Source organism: Aquarana catesbeiana, linkage group LG03, assembly GCF_042186555.1.
Source record: "Aquarana catesbeiana isolate 2022-GZ linkage group LG03, ASM4218655v1, whole genome shotgun sequence".
In the NCBI taxonomy this organism is placed as follows: Eukaryota; Metazoa; Chordata; class Amphibia; order Anura; family Ranidae; genus Aquarana; species Aquarana catesbeiana.
Window position 1 is genome coordinate 666,947,577 of NC_133326.1, and position 17,952 is coordinate 666,965,528.

At 45.3% G+C, this 17,952-nt stretch overlaps 1 protein-coding gene and 1 long non-coding RNA gene across 3 annotated transcripts in view; one reads left to right on the top strand and one right to left on the bottom strand.

Moving 5' to 3' along the window:
* PELP1 (proline, glutamate and leucine rich protein 1) overlaps window positions 1-17,320 on the top strand; it is a 63,181-nt gene extending 45,861 nt beyond the window's left edge. Inside the window, exons 14-17 of the mRNA XM_073622833.1 lie at window positions 1,561-1,616; window positions 4,016-4,222; window positions 6,089-7,588; window positions 13,154-17,320. Of these exons, the coding sequence (XP_073478934.1) occupies window positions 1,561-1,616; window positions 4,016-4,222; window positions 6,089-7,588; window positions 13,154-13,246 (1,856 nt within the window). The 3' untranslated portion in view covers window positions 13,247-17,320. The remainder of the gene's footprint in view (window positions 1-1,560; window positions 1,617-4,015; window positions 4,223-6,088; window positions 7,589-13,153) is intronic.
* Window positions 1-17,952, bottom strand: part of LOC141133451 (uncharacterized) — a 47,194-nt gene that overhangs the window by 16,413 nt on the left and 12,829 nt on the right. The window lies entirely within an intron of this gene.

Sequence of the window (17,952 nt, forward strand, 5' to 3'; positions counted from 1 at the left end):
CCCTGCAGGAGGAGGACAGACTCATAGCTCCCTTCTGTCTGTATCACCCTGCAGGAGGAGGTGCAGGAGGAGGACAGACTCGTAGCCCCCTTCTGTCTGTATCACCCTGCAGGAGGAGGTGCAGGAAGAGGACAGACTCATATGCCCCTTCTGTCTGTATCACCCTGCAGGAGGAGGACAGACTCATAGCCCCCTTCTGTCTGTATCTTCCTGCAGGAGGAGGACAGACTCGTAGCCCCCTTCTGTCTGTATCACCCTGCAGGAGGAGGACAGACTCGTAGCCCCCTTCTGTCTGTATCACCCTGCAGGAGGAGGACAGACTCATAGCCCCCTTCTGTCTGTATCACCCTGCAGGAGGAGGACAGACTCGTAGCCCCCTTCTGTCTGTATCACCCTGCAGGAGGAGGACAGACTCGTAGCCCCCTTCTGTCTGTATCACCCTGCAGGAGGAGGACAGACTCGTAGCCCCCTTCTGTCTGTATCACCCTGCAGGAGGAGGACAGACTCGTAGCCCCCTTCTGTCTGTATCACCCTGCAGGAGGAGGTGCAGGAAGAGGACAGACTCATAGCCCCCTTCTGTCTGTATCATCCTGCAGGAGGAGGACAGACTCGTAGCCCCCTTCTGTCTGTATCATCCTGTAGGAGGAGGACAGACTCGTAGCCCCTTCTGTCTGTATCATCCTGCAGGAGGAGGACAGACTCGTAGCTCCCTTCTGTCTGTATCACCCTGCAGGAGGAGGTGCAGGAAGAGGACAGACTCATAGCCCCCTTCTGTCTGTATCATCCTGCAGGAGGAGGACAGACTCGTAGCCCCCTTCTGTCTGTATCATCCTGCAGGAGGAGGACAGACTCGTAGCCCCCTTCTGTCTGTATCATCCTGTAGGAGGAGGACAGACTCGTAGCCCCCTTCTGTCTGTATCACCCTGCAGGAGGAGGACAGACTCGTAGCTCCCTTCTGTCTGTATCACCCTGCAGGAGGAGGACAGACTCGTAGCCCCCTTCTGTCTGTATCATTCTGCAGCCTTGCTTACTGCTGTCTCTGTATTGCTATATGGAAGGGATAGATGCATAAATACCTAAAGTGGTTCTAAAGGCAGAAGGTTTTTTTTTTAATGTAACTGCATTTTATGTATTAAAGAAGAGAAATTCTACAAGCAGCTCCCCCCAAATACTTTAGCCTAATCTCGATCCAGCGATGTGCATGAGACCGGAGGCTCTCTCTGCTCTCTCTTCTCATTGGCTTAGTCGATCACAGCCAGTGAGGAAGAGCGGGGATGCGCTGTGTGTGTCTTAATGACACACGGCTCCCACTCTGAAGGGAACCTGCACGAGTACCCCCATAGCAAGGGCTTGTTATGGTGGACACTCGGGATGGGGGAGGGGCCAGAAGCGCCACCGGGGACCTGAGAAGAGGGGGATCGGGACTACACAGGGCAATACTATTACACATGCAGGTAAGTATAACATGATTGTTGTTTGGGGGAAAAAAAAACTGAGCCTTTTAGAATCGCACTTCTATGTTGCACACTAATATTTGATGATCTGCTTATTCTCTTCCAGCCCTTTGCTCCATTGTTCTATATGGAGGGTCACTGATAAAGGATGACACGCATCGGGTGAGTGGTTATAGTGAGCTGCATAAGACGTTTTCTAAATATGCTGCTAACGGAGGGCTGGTAAATGTAAAGAGGACCCTATGTCTAAGCCCCAGTGGATGGGGTGAACTTCATCATAGTGTGTGGTTTGGTGGAGATGTGTAGGCCTGAGGGCGCTCCTTATCGTTTATTCAACAGGGCTGGTTGGGAGTAGCGGCAATCCTTTCCTCTTTACATTTACTAGCCCTCTGGACTGATATCAGGACAAGCCTGCTCCCCTTGCTTTGGGACACAGGGGGATATGCTTTTATCCCTACTTATGAGTGGCGCCAAAAGCAATATAATAGGTCACCAACAGAATTATGTTTGGTCTTGTGCCCTTCAACATAGTTGATTATGGCTTGTGTACATGGATGTTGCTTTAAAACACACAGACTTTTTCATATAAATACAATGCAGCCTAAATTTAAGCTTTCAAACACAAAAGGCTGCTTTTGACCTGTTTTGCCTGCCAGGTAAACGTATCTCCATTAAGACTTTCTGCATTTGGAGAAACCAGGTAAATGGCAATCTGCTGGCATACTTCAAATGCAAGTAATCAGTACCCATGCACAGAAACACCAACAATAACAGCCTTTTGTTGTCAGGTATACACTATATTGCTGAAAGTACTGGGACATCCCTTCCAAATCATTGGATTCAGGTGTTCCAATCCCCTCCACACCTGGCCACAGGTGTATAAAATCGCGTACCTAGGCATGCAGACGGCTTTTTCAAACATTTTTGAAAGAATGGGTCGCTCTCAGGATCTGAGTGAATTCAAGCGTGGCACCGTGATAGGTTGCCACCTGTGCAATAAGTCCATCTGTAAAATTTCATTACTACTAAGTATTCCACGGTAAACTCTTAGTGGTATACCAAAGTGGAAGTAACTGGGAACAACAGCAAACTCGGCCACGAAATGGTAGGCTGGTTAAAATGATTGTGCTGAAGTGCACAATGCGTAGAAGTCGCCAACTGTCTGCAGAGTCAATTGCTACAGACCTTCAAATTTCTTGTGGCCTTCAGATTAGCACAACAACAGTGCATAGAGTGCTTCATGGAATGGGTTTTCATGACCGAGCAGCTGCATCCAAGCCTTATGCCGCGTACACACGAGCGGACTTTACGGCAGACTTTGCCCGGCGGACGGGATTTCGTCGGACAATTCGATCATGTGTGGGCTCCAGCGGACTTTGTTTTCTCAAAAGTTGGACGGACTTAGATTTGAAACATGTTTTAAATCTATCCGTCGAACTTGAGTTCGACGGACAAAAAGCCACGCTAGGGCAGCTATTGGCTACTGGCTATGAACTTCCTTGTTTTAGTCCGGTCGTACGTCATCACATATGAATTCGTCGGACTTTGGTTGATTGTGTGTAGGCAAGTCCGTTCATTCGGAAAGTCCGTCATAAAGTCCGCCGAAAAGTCAGCCGGGCAAAGTCTGCCGTAAAGTCCGCTCATGTGTACGCGGCATTACATTACCAAGTGCAATGCAAAGCATCGGATGCAGTGGTGCAAAGCATTCTGCCACTGAACTCTAGAGCAATAGAGACGTGTTCTCTGGAGTGACAAATCACGCTTCTCTGCCTGGCAATCTGATGGACCTGTCTGGGTTTGGTGGTTGCCAGATGAATGGTACTTGCCTGACTGCATTGTGTCAAGTGTAAAGTTTAGTGGAGGGGGGGGGTTATGGTGTGGGGTTGGTTTTTGGGGTTGGGCTTGGTGCCTTAGTTCCAGTGAAGGGAACTCTTAAGGCGTCAGCATACCAAGACATTTTGGACAATTTCATGCTCCCAACTTTGTAGGAACAGTTTGGGGATGGCCCCTTCCTGTACCAACATGACTGCGCACCAGTACACAAAGCAAGGACCATAAAGACATGGATGAGCGAGTTTGGGGTGGAGGAACTTGAATGGCCTGCACAGAGTCCTGACCTCAACCCGATAGAACACCTTTGGGATGAATTTGAGCGGAGACTGTGAGCCAGGCCTTCTCATCCACATCAGTGCCTGACTTCACAAATGCCCTTCTGGAAGAATGGTCAAACATTCCCATAGACACACTCCTAAGCCTTGTGGACAGCCTTCCCAGAAGAGTTGAAGCTGTTATAGCTGCAAAGGGTGGACCAACTCAATATTGAACCCTACGGACTAAGATGCCATTAAGGTTCATGTGCGTGTAAAGGCAGGCGTCCCAATACTTTTGGTAATACAGTTTTGTCATTTTACCTTAATATACAGACTTAAGGGATTATTTCTGCCACTTAGATTTGAAACCTATTCTATCCCTATCATGGCAAAGCACAGGTTCACAGTTAAGTTTCTTTTGCTTGTCCCATTGCCAGTTCAAGATAATCATATATGCATTTCTCTCCCCAGCGCCTTCAAGAGTTCGCCATCCCCTTACTGCTACGTCTCCAGCAAGGCTCAGATCAGTGGATTGGCCCATACATCAGCAGTGACTGCCGCAAGCAACTTTATCGGCTGCTTCTGTCCCTGATCTTGACTCCAAGCCCTCGTCTGCCCGCCCCTCTGCACTGTGCTGTCAGGATCTTTAGAGGCGGAATAACAGAGGACAGCGTACAGGTAGGACAGTACTGGAAAGAAAATAATGTGTTCTAGTTACTAAACATTTTGGTAAATTGGGATGCATTTGGCAGCCTGTATGCAAGATCAGATAGGTCTCTTTGCCAGGAGAAAGGGGGGGTGGGTCTTAGTCTTTCTGCAGAGTGTGATTTGATCTCAGTGCTTTCCAGGGCCATTTCACTGAACAGCTGAAGGTAGATGCTATACCTGCTTTGAGTGCCAAACCTGCTGGCACCTGTGTATGTGTGTGTGTGTGTGTGTGTGTGTGTATGTGTATATATATATATATATATATATATTTAATGCAGAGACAGAGGATGTGACTGATCTAAATCGGCTGTTTTGTTGGAGTTGCCCTTAACCCTTTCGCTGGCAGGTCTGTAAGCTGTACAGGGTTGGGGGGGTTACACACATTACACAAATGTTTACACACTTTTTCTACATTGTGTGTAAATCTGACAAATGGACTCCTGCATTTGGGCTTACACACACCCCCCAGTGAATGACACCAGCAGGGAAGGGGTTAACTGTGTTTCCTGGGTGTGTTCCAACTTTGCGGGGGCTGGGCTGCCTGGGACAACAAAGAGATCTCTGTTCCTGATCACTAGGAACAGCAGATCTCAGAGTTGTCCCCTGACAGAACAGGGATCCGCCTTGTTTACATAGGCAGATCCCTATTCTGCTTCTCCTCGCCGTGATCGCGGGTGGCCGGCAGACATCAAGTCCGTGGGACCCGCTGGCGCCCAAGCCCGTTTTAACATGCACGGACTGACATATGGGTACGTCTGTTTGCGCAGGAAGCAGATCTGCCGCAGTATATATACTGTGGCTGGTGGGCAAGTGGTTAAATTTACCTGAAAACGAAGCCTACCGGTGCCACGCTGTCACCACTGCAGGTGCAGCCATCTTCACGTGGTCTTCCGGGTTCTCGGACTCCGGCTGTGTGACTGGTCGGAGCCGCAATGATATTAATCCTGCCCAGGTGGCCGTTCCTTCAGCGCGCATGCACCAGTGATATCATCGGCTGCATTTACAGTAAATATCTCCTAAACGGCGCACATTTAGGCGATATTTACAGTGCCTTTTTAGGTAAGTCATCTTATAGGCTTACCTATAGGTAAAAGTCAGAGATAGGAGTTTACTCCCGCTTTAAGTAAAGGTAAAAAAAAATGTTAAAAGTAAAAAAAAAGTTACACCCAATCACATAAAAATCCCCCCAAAAATTTTTTTGGAGGCCCCCACACCACATATACACACATACAAACGTAAGTGCATGTGTTTGGTGCACCTACAAAAACATTGATTGTGATTACACGTTACATATCACCGCGCACAACGGAGTAAGCGCAATAATTCTAACAGCAGACCACCTCCGTAAAGTGTTGCCTATGGAAAATATAGGGTACTGAAGCTTCTCACCATTTCACAGGTGCACGCAAATTTTAAGGTTTAACATGTTGGGTGACTATTTACTTGGTGCAACCTCATCTTTTATATTTTACAAAACAATTGGGTCATTTATTACGTATGTGTGCCCTAAAATTAACTTTAGTGCATTTTTTACTGAAATTTTGTGATATCGTCTGACATAAAAAAAATTGGAACTACTGCTATTTTATTTTCTTGGGTGTCTGCTTTCAGAAAGTATATAATGTTGTGGGGGTTTTTTGCAGTCTTCAGGGCTAAAATGATTTCTTAAATAATATATGTGCAAAAAAAAAAAAAAAAAAAAAAAAAAAAGCAAAAACAGCTCTGGCAGAGAAAGGGCTAAACATTGAGGATCTCATTCATATACTTTCAGTGCAAAAATGTGCTTGATATATGTATATGCATATATTCTAATTTGAGGTTTCTATATTGTTGCAGGTATCCATGTTCTGTGCAGAAGCCCTTGCTATTTGCCGAGTCATCATTCACCCGCGTGTGCCCACCCTTCAGAGACCCCTTCCACAGCACGGGCCTCGTCCACCTCTACAGTCTGAGATACCCACCCAGCGACTTCCTGTTCCAGCTCGTCCACTTACATTCCCAGCCCCATCACCAGCAAACCACCTTCCTGTCAGAACCCCAGTTCCTCCACAGCCCATAGAGCCCCCAGCTGCCCCAGCAGTGCAGTCCCCTCCAGAGACTTTGGGAAAAACCCCACGTCCAGTCTTTGTCCACTATGAGAAAGAAGAAGCTTCCGATGTGGAGATTTCCTTAGAGAGTGATTCGGACGACAGCGTTGTAATAGTACCTAAAGGCTTCCTCCAAAAACCAGCACTAAAATCTGAACCTTCCCCACCTTCAGTCAAGCCCCCTGCTGAGGAGATGGCAGAGGTTCCCGCCATTCATAATGCTCCGTCACCTAGCGCAGCGGCACTTCCGCAACAAGCACCACCACCACCTCTTGCATGCTCAGTTCCTGCTGCTCCACAGATGCCAGTCGCCACCGAAGCACCTGCACCTCCCCTTCCTCCTCCTCCTCCCCCCCCTTCCCAGTCAGAGGGCGACATGGTCATCAACATCAACAGCACTGACGATGAAGAAGAGGAAGATGATGAAGAGATGTTTGATGAGGATGAAGATGAATATTATGAAGAGGAGGAGGAGGATGAAGATCTGGAAGGTCTAGACGATGAGGAGGAGGAGGAAGAAGAAGACTTTGAAGATGAGGAAGGTATGTCAGAAGAGGAAGATGAAGAGGAGGATCTGGAAGGAGAAGATGAGGAAGAGGAAGAAATAGAAGATGAAGAGAGCTTAATGCATGAAGAGATGCAGCTTGGTACAGCAGTGGAATCTATACAGGACGTAGAAGCCATACAAGATGTAGAACATATTCAAGATGTAGAAGCGGTCCAAGATGTAGAGGCTGTACATGACGTGGAAGATGTCCCAGAATCTGTACCTGATGTAGAGCCTGTATTGGAGGACACTAAACCAGTAACCCAGCAAGAACCAGAGCTGGAAGAGGGCCCACCCCGTTTGTCCCCTGTACAGGAAGATGATGGTGGAGACACAGACCTCCTGATGGTGGTAGAGAGTGAAGACCGAGAGAACCCAGAAGATGAGCTTCAGAACAGGGACTCAGAAGCAGAAGTGACATCTAGCCCCCATCCACCTCCTGTATTAACTCCACCACCCCCACCACATACAAATCCCGAACCTCCTCAAGTGGAGGAAACTGTGGATCCAGAGGAGGAGGAGGATGAGGATGATGATGTTGTTGATGATGTTGACGATGTTGACGATGATGAGGATGACGTGCCTGACTCTGAGCCACCTATTATTGAAGAGCTGGAAGATGAACCTGTGAAAGAACTGCACGAGGAGAAGAAGGCAGAGGTGATTGTGGAAGAAGAGGAGGAGATGGGAGAGGATATAAAGGTGAGTGAAGTGACTATTAAAGATCACCTTTGGGTGCATATGCATGAAAACTTACTTTGGTTCTTATATGTTCTTTAAAAATGTCACAATGTCATTTTCTAGTAATGTCTTTATACTGAGTCGCCATACATCCAGTGAAAACAAGCTTGGTTTGGAAGTGCCCGCTTTCTAATCTGATGGATTAGTGGGGTTGCTTAAGCCAACCATAGATAGATCGAATCTTGGCTGGTTCAGCAGGCACTGGCCGATATTCAATCCATCTATAGGGAGGCTGATTGTACCCAAGTTGATCCATCGATTGACTCCAGTACAACCAGCCTGTCTGTTTTTTTACATGCGATTTTCTTCCGGCGGCTGTAGCCGCTAGCTGTACTCATTGTGATCTGACAGCCGGGAAGGCTCCCTCCCAGCGGAACACAATAGTGCTGCATAGAGTGTTGATGGGGGTATCAAGCCATTTTCTTTCCTTCCGTAGTGAAAGGAAATTACATTGAATCATCTATGGCCGGCCTTAGTCATTTACAGAAGAGAGCTGGCACTTGGGGTAAGGTCCTTGTACACACAACTACAGCATGGGTAAGTCAAGCGTGTGTAGAAAGCATCTGCAAAGCTTCTAGCCACCTTCAACCAGTTTTGTGCAGCTCTAGTTTGCAGAGGTGAACACAAATCTCAGTAGGAATACTGACTGTCAATTTAAACATGCTGCTTGCAGGCTTCATCACTATTTGTTCAAAGCCAGCACTCCCTTAACAAATTTAAAGCAGAGAAAAAAACCACCTGCGCTTGAACACGATATTCAGATGCTATAGGCTCTTAGTTCCTTGTTCCAATCTTAAAGTGATTGTAAAGTCTCGTTTGTTATTTTAAAAGAAATTAAAAATGTTATGCTTACCTGCTCTGTGTAATGGTTTTGCACAGAGCAGCCCAGATCCTCCTCTTCGCGGGTCTCTCTTCGCTGCTCCTGGCCCCTCCCTTTTGTTGAGTGCCCCCCCCCCAGCAAGCAGCTTGCTATGGGGGCAGCCAAACTGCAGCTCCGTGTGTTCATTCAGACACAGAGCTGCTGTTCGCCCCGCCCCTCTCTCTCCTGATTGGCTAACTGACTTTGACAGCAGCGGATGGCCGAGGGACTCGTGGACATCGCTGGATAGAGATGGGGCTCAGGTAAGTATTAGAGGGGCTGGGGGGGGGGCTGCTACACACAGAAGGTTTTTTTTATCTTAATGCATAGATCACACCTATACAAATCTGGAAGGCTAGTTTTGTGTGACTTGCCCTTTTCCTCAGAGCCAATTTAACATATGTTTGACATCCCCACAATGGTTGCTTTATAGGCTTGAGCATGGTTTCTTGAAGCTTGCTGAAAGATTTGGAAATGCAGCATTTTTCAAAATTTTGCTGCACACATTGCGCTTTTTCATATACTAAAACCAGTATGTAGAAGGCCTAGGATCTACCCGTGTGGTAGTTGGTGGACCGATCTTCATTTACAACATTTCTCCAAAAGTGAGTACACCCCTCACATTTCTGTAAATGTTTTATTATATCTTTTCATGTGACAACACTGACGAAACAAAACTTTGCTACAATGTAAAGTAGTGCGTGTACAGCTTGTATAACAGCTTGTATGAGGTGCCATGTTGAACTTCCAGTAACCAGTATGAGAGAGTGAGAGCGATAACACCAAATTTAACACACCTGCTCCCCATTCACACCTGAGACCTTGTAACACTAACGAGTCACATGACACCGGGGAGGGAAAATGGCTAATTTGGAAACTTTCACTTGGGGTGTACTCACTTTTGTTGCCAGCGGTTTAGACATTAACCACTTCCGGACCGCCGCACGACGATGTACGTCCAAACTTTGAAGGGGGATACCGTTGTAATGGCAGCAGCTAGCTGCTATAACCCCGGTATCCCCGTTTTCGTGCGGCGGCCGGCTTTCTGATAAAAGTGGTCCCTGCGGCGGATTCGCCACGAGATCACTTTTATCGGTGGCGGGAGAGGGCCCTCCCGCCTCGATCCGGTGCCCTCCGCCGCTTACCAGAGCCGTCGGTAGCGGTGGAGGCGATCGCGTCCATCTCCATCCTGTGCCTGGAGACGAGTGAGGCTAAGATGGCACCCACTCGTCTCCATGATACTGCTGGGCGGAAGCAACGTCAAAATGTCACTTCCGCTCACGCCTCTTAAAGGCATATTTTTTTCAATGTCTCTTTTTTTTTTTTTATTGCATTTTAGTGTAAATATGAGATCTGAGGTCTTTTTGACCCCAGATCTCATATTTAAGAGGTCCTGTCATGCTTTTTTCTATTACAAGGGATGTTTACATTCCTTGTAATAGGAATAAAAGTGACACAATTTTTTTTTTTTTTTTTTACGGCGTAAAAAGAAATAACGTAAAATAAATAATAAAAATTAAAAAAAGAATTTTTAAACCCCCCCCCCCCCCGTCCCGAAAAGCTTGCGCGCAGAAGCGAACGCATACGCTAGTAGCGCCCGCATATGAAAACGGTGGTCAAACCACACATGTGAGGTATCGCTGCGACCGGTAGAGCGAGAGCAATAATTCTAGCCCTAGACCTCCTCTGTAAGTCATAACATGCAACCTGTAGAATTTTTTAAACGTCGCCTATGGAGATTTTTGAGGGTAAAAGTTTGACGCCATTCCACGAGCGGGCGCAATTGTGACATGTTTGGTATCAATTTACTTGGCGTAACATTATATTTCACAATATAAAAAAAAATTGGGCTAACTTTACTGTTGTCTCTTTTTTTTTTTTTTTCAAAAAAGTGATTTTTTTCCCAAAAAAAGTGCACTTATAAGACCGCTGCGCAAATACGGTTCAAAAAAAACGACCGCCATTTTATTCTCTAGGGTGTTAGAAAAAAAAAAAAACATATATAATGTTTGGGGGTTCTAAGTAATTTTCTAGCAAAAAAACTGTTTTAAACATGTAAACAGCTAAAATCCAAAACAAGGCTGGTCCTTACGTGGCTAATGGCTGTGTGTTGAGTTATTTTGAGGGGACAGAACATTTACACTGTTATACAAGCTGTACACTCACTACTTTACATTGTAGCAAAGTGTCATTTCTTCAGTGTTGTCACATGAAAAGATATAATTAAATGTTCTCAAAAATGCGAGGGGTGTACTCATTTTTTTTAGATACTGTAGTTCCTGTGTTAACATTGTGCAAACATACATAGAATGGGCATAGCTTAGGTACACTTCAGTCTTGATTATAAGACACATTGTGGCCCTCTATATGCAGCCTTTGGCCTAAGATCTGCCAAAGCACAAGGCAGGCACCTTTTGCCTGTTAGTCATGGCCGAAATTGTTGGCACCCCAGAAATTTTTCCAGAAAATCAAGTATTTCTCACAGAAAAGTATTGCAGTAACACATGTTTTGCTATACACATGTTTATTCCCTTTGTGTGTATTGGAACAAAACAAAAAAAGGGATGAAAAAAAGCAAATTGGACATAATGTCACACAAAATTCCAAAAATGGGCTGGTCAAAATTCTTGGCACCCTTTCAAAATAGTGGATAAATACGATTGTTTCAAGCATGTGATGCTCTTTTTAAGTTCATCTGGGGCAAGTAACAGGTGTGGGCAATATAAAAATCACACCTGAAAGCAGATAAAGAGGAGAGAAGTTCACTAAGCCTCGGTTCACACAGGGGCGGCACAACTTGCAGGTCGCCTCACCGACTTGCGTCGCTCCTATTAGAACGGTTCCATTGTACAGAACGGGAGGCGACTTGTCAGGCGGCTAGGTCGCCTGACGAGTCGCCCCTGTGTGAACCGGCACTTAGTCTTTGCATTGTGTGTCTGTGTGTGCCACACTAAGCATGGACAACAGATAGAGGAGAAGGGAACTGTCTGAGGACTTGAGAACCAAAATTGTGGAAAAATATCAACAATCTCAAGGTTACAAGTCCATCTCCAGAGATCTAGATTTGCCTTTGTCCACAGTGCACGACATTATCAAGAAGTTTGCAACCCATGGCACTGTAGCTAATCTCTCTGGGCGTGGATGGAAGAGAAAAATTGATGAAAGGTTGCAACGCAGGATAGTCCGGATGGTGGATAAGCAGCCCCCCAAACAAGTTCTAAAGAAATTCAAGCTGTCCTGCGGGCTCAGGGAGCATCAGTGTCAGCGCAAACTATCCATCCACATTTTAATGAAATGGAATGTTATGACAGGAGACCCAGGAGGACCCCACTGCTGACACAGAGACATAAAAAAGCAAGACTACAGTTTGCCAAAATGCACTTGAGTAAGCCAAAATCCTTCTGGGAAAACGTCTTGTGGACAGATGAGACCAAGATAGAGCTTTTTGGTAAAGCACATCATTCTACTGTTTACCGAAAAGGGAATGAGGCCTACAAAGAAAAGAACACAGTACCTACAGTGAAATATGGTGGAGGTTCAATGATGTTTTGGGGTTGTTTTGCTGCCTCTGGCACTGGGTGCCTTGAATGTGTGCAAGGCATCATGAAATCTGAGGATTACCAAAGGATTTTGGGTTGCACTGTAGAGCCCAGTGTCAGAAATCTGGGTTTGCGTCTGAGATCTTGGGTCTTCCAGCAGGACAGTGATCCCAAACATACATCAAAAAGCACCCAGAAATGGATGGCAACAAAGCGCTGGAGAGTTCTAAAGTGGCCGGCAATGAGTCCAGATCTAAATCCCATTGAACACCTGTGGAGAGATCTTAAAATTGCTGTTGGGGAAAAGGTGCCCTTCCAATAAGAGCGACCTGGAGCCGTTTGCAAAGGAAGAGTGTTCAAAATTCCGGGGGAGAGGTGTAAGAAGTTTAACCACTTTAAGACCAGCCTCGTTTTGGATTTTAGGTGTTTACATGTTTAAAACAGGTTTTTCTGCTAGAAAATTACTTAGAACCCCCAAACATTATATATGGTTTTTCTTCTAAGAGCCCTTGCACACTGGGGCGGTTTGCAGGCGCTATTGCGCTAATAATAGCGCCTGCAAACCGCCCCGAAAGTGCCGCTGCTTTCATTCCAGTGTGCAAGCCCCGAGGGCTTGCACACTGGAGCGATGCGCTGGCAGGACGGTAAAAAAAGTCCTGCTAGCAGCATCTTCGGAGCAGTGAAGGAGCGGTGTGTATAAAATAAATTATTAAAATAAAAAAAAAAAAAAATTTTTAAAACCCCCCTGTCCCGACGAGCTCGCGCGCAGAAGCGAACGCATACGCGAGTAGCGCCCGCATATGAAAACGGTGGTCAAACCACACATGTGACGTATCGCCGCGACCGGTAGAGCGAGAGCAATAATTCTAGCCCTAGACCTCCTCTGTAGCGCAAAATATGCAACCTGTAGAATTTTTTAAAATTCGCCCCAGTGTGAAAGCATTAATTAATAAAATTAATTAATAATAATTTAATTAATAAAACCTGAAAGCTGATTGGTTTCTATGCAGAGCCACCCCAGATTTTACACTTTCCATAAACATGTCTGGATCACTGGATCTTTTGAGTTGTGTATATATCTGTTGGACTGGAATTGCTTATTACCGTTCTTCTGTGTCGTCCCCCTAGGAGGAGGAGGAAATCCGTGACGCCGACTCCATGCTGGCGGACTTTATTGACTGCCCTCCTGATGAAGACGAAGTTCCAAGAACCATCACGTGACCTGCGACGCGCTATCCGCCTTTGGACCACCGCGCCTCCTTGGACCTCTTTGCATTACACTAGAAGCTCGCAGCCTCGCTCCATCTTCACAGATACTGACCCACAAGACCATGCCAGCGGTGACTTGCTTATGGGCAAACCTGAGTGCTGAGCAGTTTTTTTGTTTTTTTTATTTTTTTTATTTTTATCTTTGTGTTGCATTTAATTGACTTGGTATCCTGACGTAAAATTATTACTATTTTCTTTCTCGTAGGTGGAATTGCTATAAATATATATATTTTTTAAGTTAACTAGGCTGCTGGGAACATGACTTCATTTTTTTTTTCTCTTTTTAAGTTCATTTTATTGTGCCTTTTAGGCTCCAAATGTAGATTTTTGTGTTAGTGAAATACAAAGATTAAAATGAACTACACTTCACTTCATAGGTGCTTGCACAGGATGTGACGCCATATGCAGCACTTGAACCATTTAGTACCAGATGTTACTGAAGAGGTGGGAATTGAGGAGGGCTGGCACTGCAGTTGTTTGCAGTTGCTGCATCCAAAATAGTTTTGATAATTGGTGTGTACCCTCACTATGAACTGTAAGTCTTTCTCAGTGTGACGGTTTAAAGTAACAATAAATGAAAAACTTAATTTTCACCATTCGCTTCTCAAATCTGTAAGCAAGACATGAATTGTTAGGAAAATCTCCCCAATAAGGACAGCAGATGACCGTAAAAAACTGGCAGAGGTTCTATCCCATCCCGCTGTTCAAAACTGAAACAAAATTGTACAGGAATTCAGCTTTTAAACTCCTAAATGTGTCAACAAAAGATTCAGACCGCAACTCGGAACTGAAGTTTGCCGTACTTTCCTCTTCTCCAGTGATGTACCATGGGCAAGCTCCCTTACCATTTCCAACTCCCTCGCTTAGTCTCCTCCAGAGTTTGGGGTCTTTGCCCACCTTGATTGCCTGGCTCGGGGTAATGTAACTCCCACACATATCAGTTATTTATTATGGCACCAAGGCATGCTGGGATTGTACACTGAGCTGTGCTTGTAAGACTTAAAGTGTTACTAAACCCACAACAGTAAAATCAGTCTATATATGCAGTGAAGGATGCTTGTTATACTCACTGTGGAACCTAAGGGGTTAATCCTCTACCTTGTTTAAAAAGGTTGTTTGATCCTGTCTTCTCTGATCCTCCCCTTCTTCCACTGTCTCCAAAAAAGAAAGTAACCTGATATTTACAGAGCCAGGGGACGGGCTGCACATGCTCAGTTTGGTGTGCATTGCTAGAGAGTTTTTGTTTTTTATTTTCTTGGGGGGGTGCATGTGATCAGCACAGGGCCACATCGGCACTGTCCAGACGGAGGATCGGGGGAGAATAAAAAACTCCTCCTACAAGCTTTAACCAGACACTGATAGAAGTTACAAGACTGCTATAACTGCTCATGTGAAAAGGTGTTTAGCAGTTTATATTTATTGCATTTCCATGTTCTGTGTACTGCAGGAGACCAGATATAGTGAATGCAGGGTCCTGGGTTTAGTAACACTTTAATGTATAATCTTTGCAGACCTGATAGCAGAAAGAGACCCACCAATGGGGAATTTATCAAAACTGGAGCAGCTGCATCTAGAGCATCCAAGTATAGCAACCAATCAGTTTCTCTCTTTTTTTTTTTTTTTTAATTTTAAAGCCTATGCCCTGGTTCACACTGATGCGATGTGGGAAACGCAGTGAATCCTGTGTGTTTCCCGCACCGCATTGCAATTGCACAGCGTCCATGCAGTCTACTGTGGGTGTCGATGTTAGATTAACAACACCTCGAAAGGGCTTTCAAAACACAGTGTGATTGGCAGAATTGGTTCGCATGGGTGTGAACATCGATGCGATTCAGGTGTGGGGGGAAAAAAGGGTCCTGCACCATTTTGGTGTGGATACGATTTGAGGCATACAAAATGTATGGCTCAGATCACACTGATGTACACAGGGATGCGGTGCGAATCACATGCGGTGTCCCGTAACACACGAGTGTAAACCCAGACCTAAGCTGAACTAAACCCATCAATCCCAATGGTTTCAACAAACCGTTGTATTGCCGGCATGTTGGGAATGCTAACTTGCATTTGCTTGTGCTCTTAACCAAACTGTCAAACCATCCAATTATGGTCTCATAACTGATCACATGTGCAGCACCATGGCAAAGTACAGATCAAACAGAGGCTAAGTTGTCAGCTTCCTTGGCTGAAAAGTAGAGCAGGATTTAATTCCACTTTAAGTTTCCCAATTGTTACATCCAAGGCATGCCATGAATGATAACACTCACAGTTGTGTTCTAAACCAAACTGTCAAGTCATCAAATGGCTGATGTGATAACTGATCACATGTGCAGCTCCACGGCAAAGATATATTTTCATCCTCTGCATATGGCACCAGGCCAGTTTCCACCCTCTGCTATACACATGCACCAGACCAGTTTCCACCCTCTGCTCTGCACATGCACCAGGCCAGTTTCCACCCTCTGTTCCACACATGCACCAGGCCAGTTTCCACCTTTTGCTCCGCACGTGCACCAGACCAGTTTCCACCCTCTGCTCCACACATGCGCCAGGCCAGTTTCCATCCTCTGCTCTGCACATGCGCCAGGCCAGTTTCCATCCTCTGCTTTACACATGCGCCAGGCCAGTTTCCATCCTCTGCTCTACACATGCGCCAGGCCAGTTTCCATCCTCTGCTCTGCACATGCTCCAGGCCAGTTTCCATCCTCAGCTTTGCTTATGCACCATGCCGGACCTGTTTCCATCCTCTCCTCTGCATATGGCCATTATTCTCAATGGCTGGGCCTACCTTAGGATGTTACAAGATATAAAGCCCGCTCCTGGTCCTGGGCAGACTGATGTAGTAAGATGTGTGCATCACAGGTCTTCTGTTTCTATGATTTAATAATGGTGATTAGGTTGAATCTGGCCTGTCGGGGACTCCAGTGATGACGAATGGCTGCAGTTTGTTTTCACGCTTTGTTCAAGTTTGAGTTGCACAGGCTGTCAATTTTCTATGGGCCCTAAGGCTCAGTTCACACTAGCCGACTCCAAAGCTGCGCGATTTTTTAGTGCAACTTTGGAGTCTGACTTTGATACGACTTTAAAGTGACTTTGAGAAGACTTTTACACTTGTGACATTGAAGCCGTGTCAAAGTAGTGCAGGAACCTTTTCTGAAGTCGCCGCAACTTCAGTAGTGTCAATTGGCTCTCATAGAGATACATGGTGTCAAAACAGCTCTTATAGAGATACATGGCATGTCACATGTCCTGTGACTTTGGGTCTCAAAGTCGGATCCTAAGTTGCAGGAGTGTGAACCGAGCCTTAATGCACATTTATGGACCAATGCTCACCTGTCTTCTTTTCTTTTTCTTTTTTTTTTCCTTTCTCCTAATGCAGTTCACCACATCATAAGTGTATTCACATCTATGGGTTGTGCTACATTGAAGGGCCAGGTGTGTTGTTTATTTATTTGACATGTTAGTGATAACAGAGATGCCCCCCCCCCACCAGGTATGTTACCACCGCTTATAGAGCATATATACCAATGACAGATCCCAGTGGGAACGTGGGAGGAGCTTTCGAGTAGAGGTGAAGCACTTCACCAACCGCTCTACAGAAAGGGTCCCCCATCCAGTATTTCCCCAAAACTTATTAGAAAGAGGATCCTGTTTTGTATTATCTGTGCAGGCTCTCATTCAGAATACAGGCCATGATTTAGCGTCATTAATTTACACAGTTTGACCTACTACATGGTCTTCTCCTTCTTTGCCCCACATAGGTCGTTGCTGAACTTGTAATGCAAAATCGTAGCCACCTTATCAGTGCCAAGATGGGTTCAGTGTTGCTTGTCAATCCAAGTCACAAAACCTCGCCTTTACATATGTGAAATTTACTACGGTTTGTGCACTCACAGGGAATGCCAGGCTGCAATGTGCGCACTTCTGCGTTTTAATTTTTTTTTTTTTTTTTACATGTTGATGGTCTGATTTTGTGTTGTTTTTTATTTTTTGTTTAATATTTTGACAATAAAAATGTTATGTAGCACAGTCGTCTTCCTTTTTATTCTGGGCTTTTGTCATTAGAGAAACCTACAGTGGATATAAAAAGTCTACACACCGGTGTTAAAATGTCAGGTTTCTGTGATGTAAAGAAATGAGATAAAGATAAATCATTTCAGAACTTTTTCCACCGTTTTAATGTGACCTATAAACTGTACAACTCAATTAAAAAATTAACTGAAATATTTTAGGTGGAGGGAAGTAAAAATAAAAAAAAAAAACAAAATAATATGGTTGCATAAGTGTGCACACCCTTAAACTAATACTTTGTTGAAGTACCTTTTGATTTTATTACAGCACTCAGTCTTTTTGGGGGATGAGTCTATCAGCATGGCACATCTTGACTTGGCAATATTTGCCCACTCTTCTTTGAAAAAACACTCCAAATCTGTCAGATTGTGAGGGCATCTCCTGTGCACAGCCCTCTTCACATCACCCCACATATTTTCAAAGGGATTCAAGTCTGGGCTCTGGCTGGGCCATTCCAAAACTTTCCTTTGTTGATTTGGATGTATGCTTTGGGTCGTTCTCATGCTGAAAGATGAAGTTCCTCTTCATGTTCAGCTTTCTAGCAGAAGCCTGAAGGTTTTTGTGCCAATAGTGACTGGTATGTGGAACTG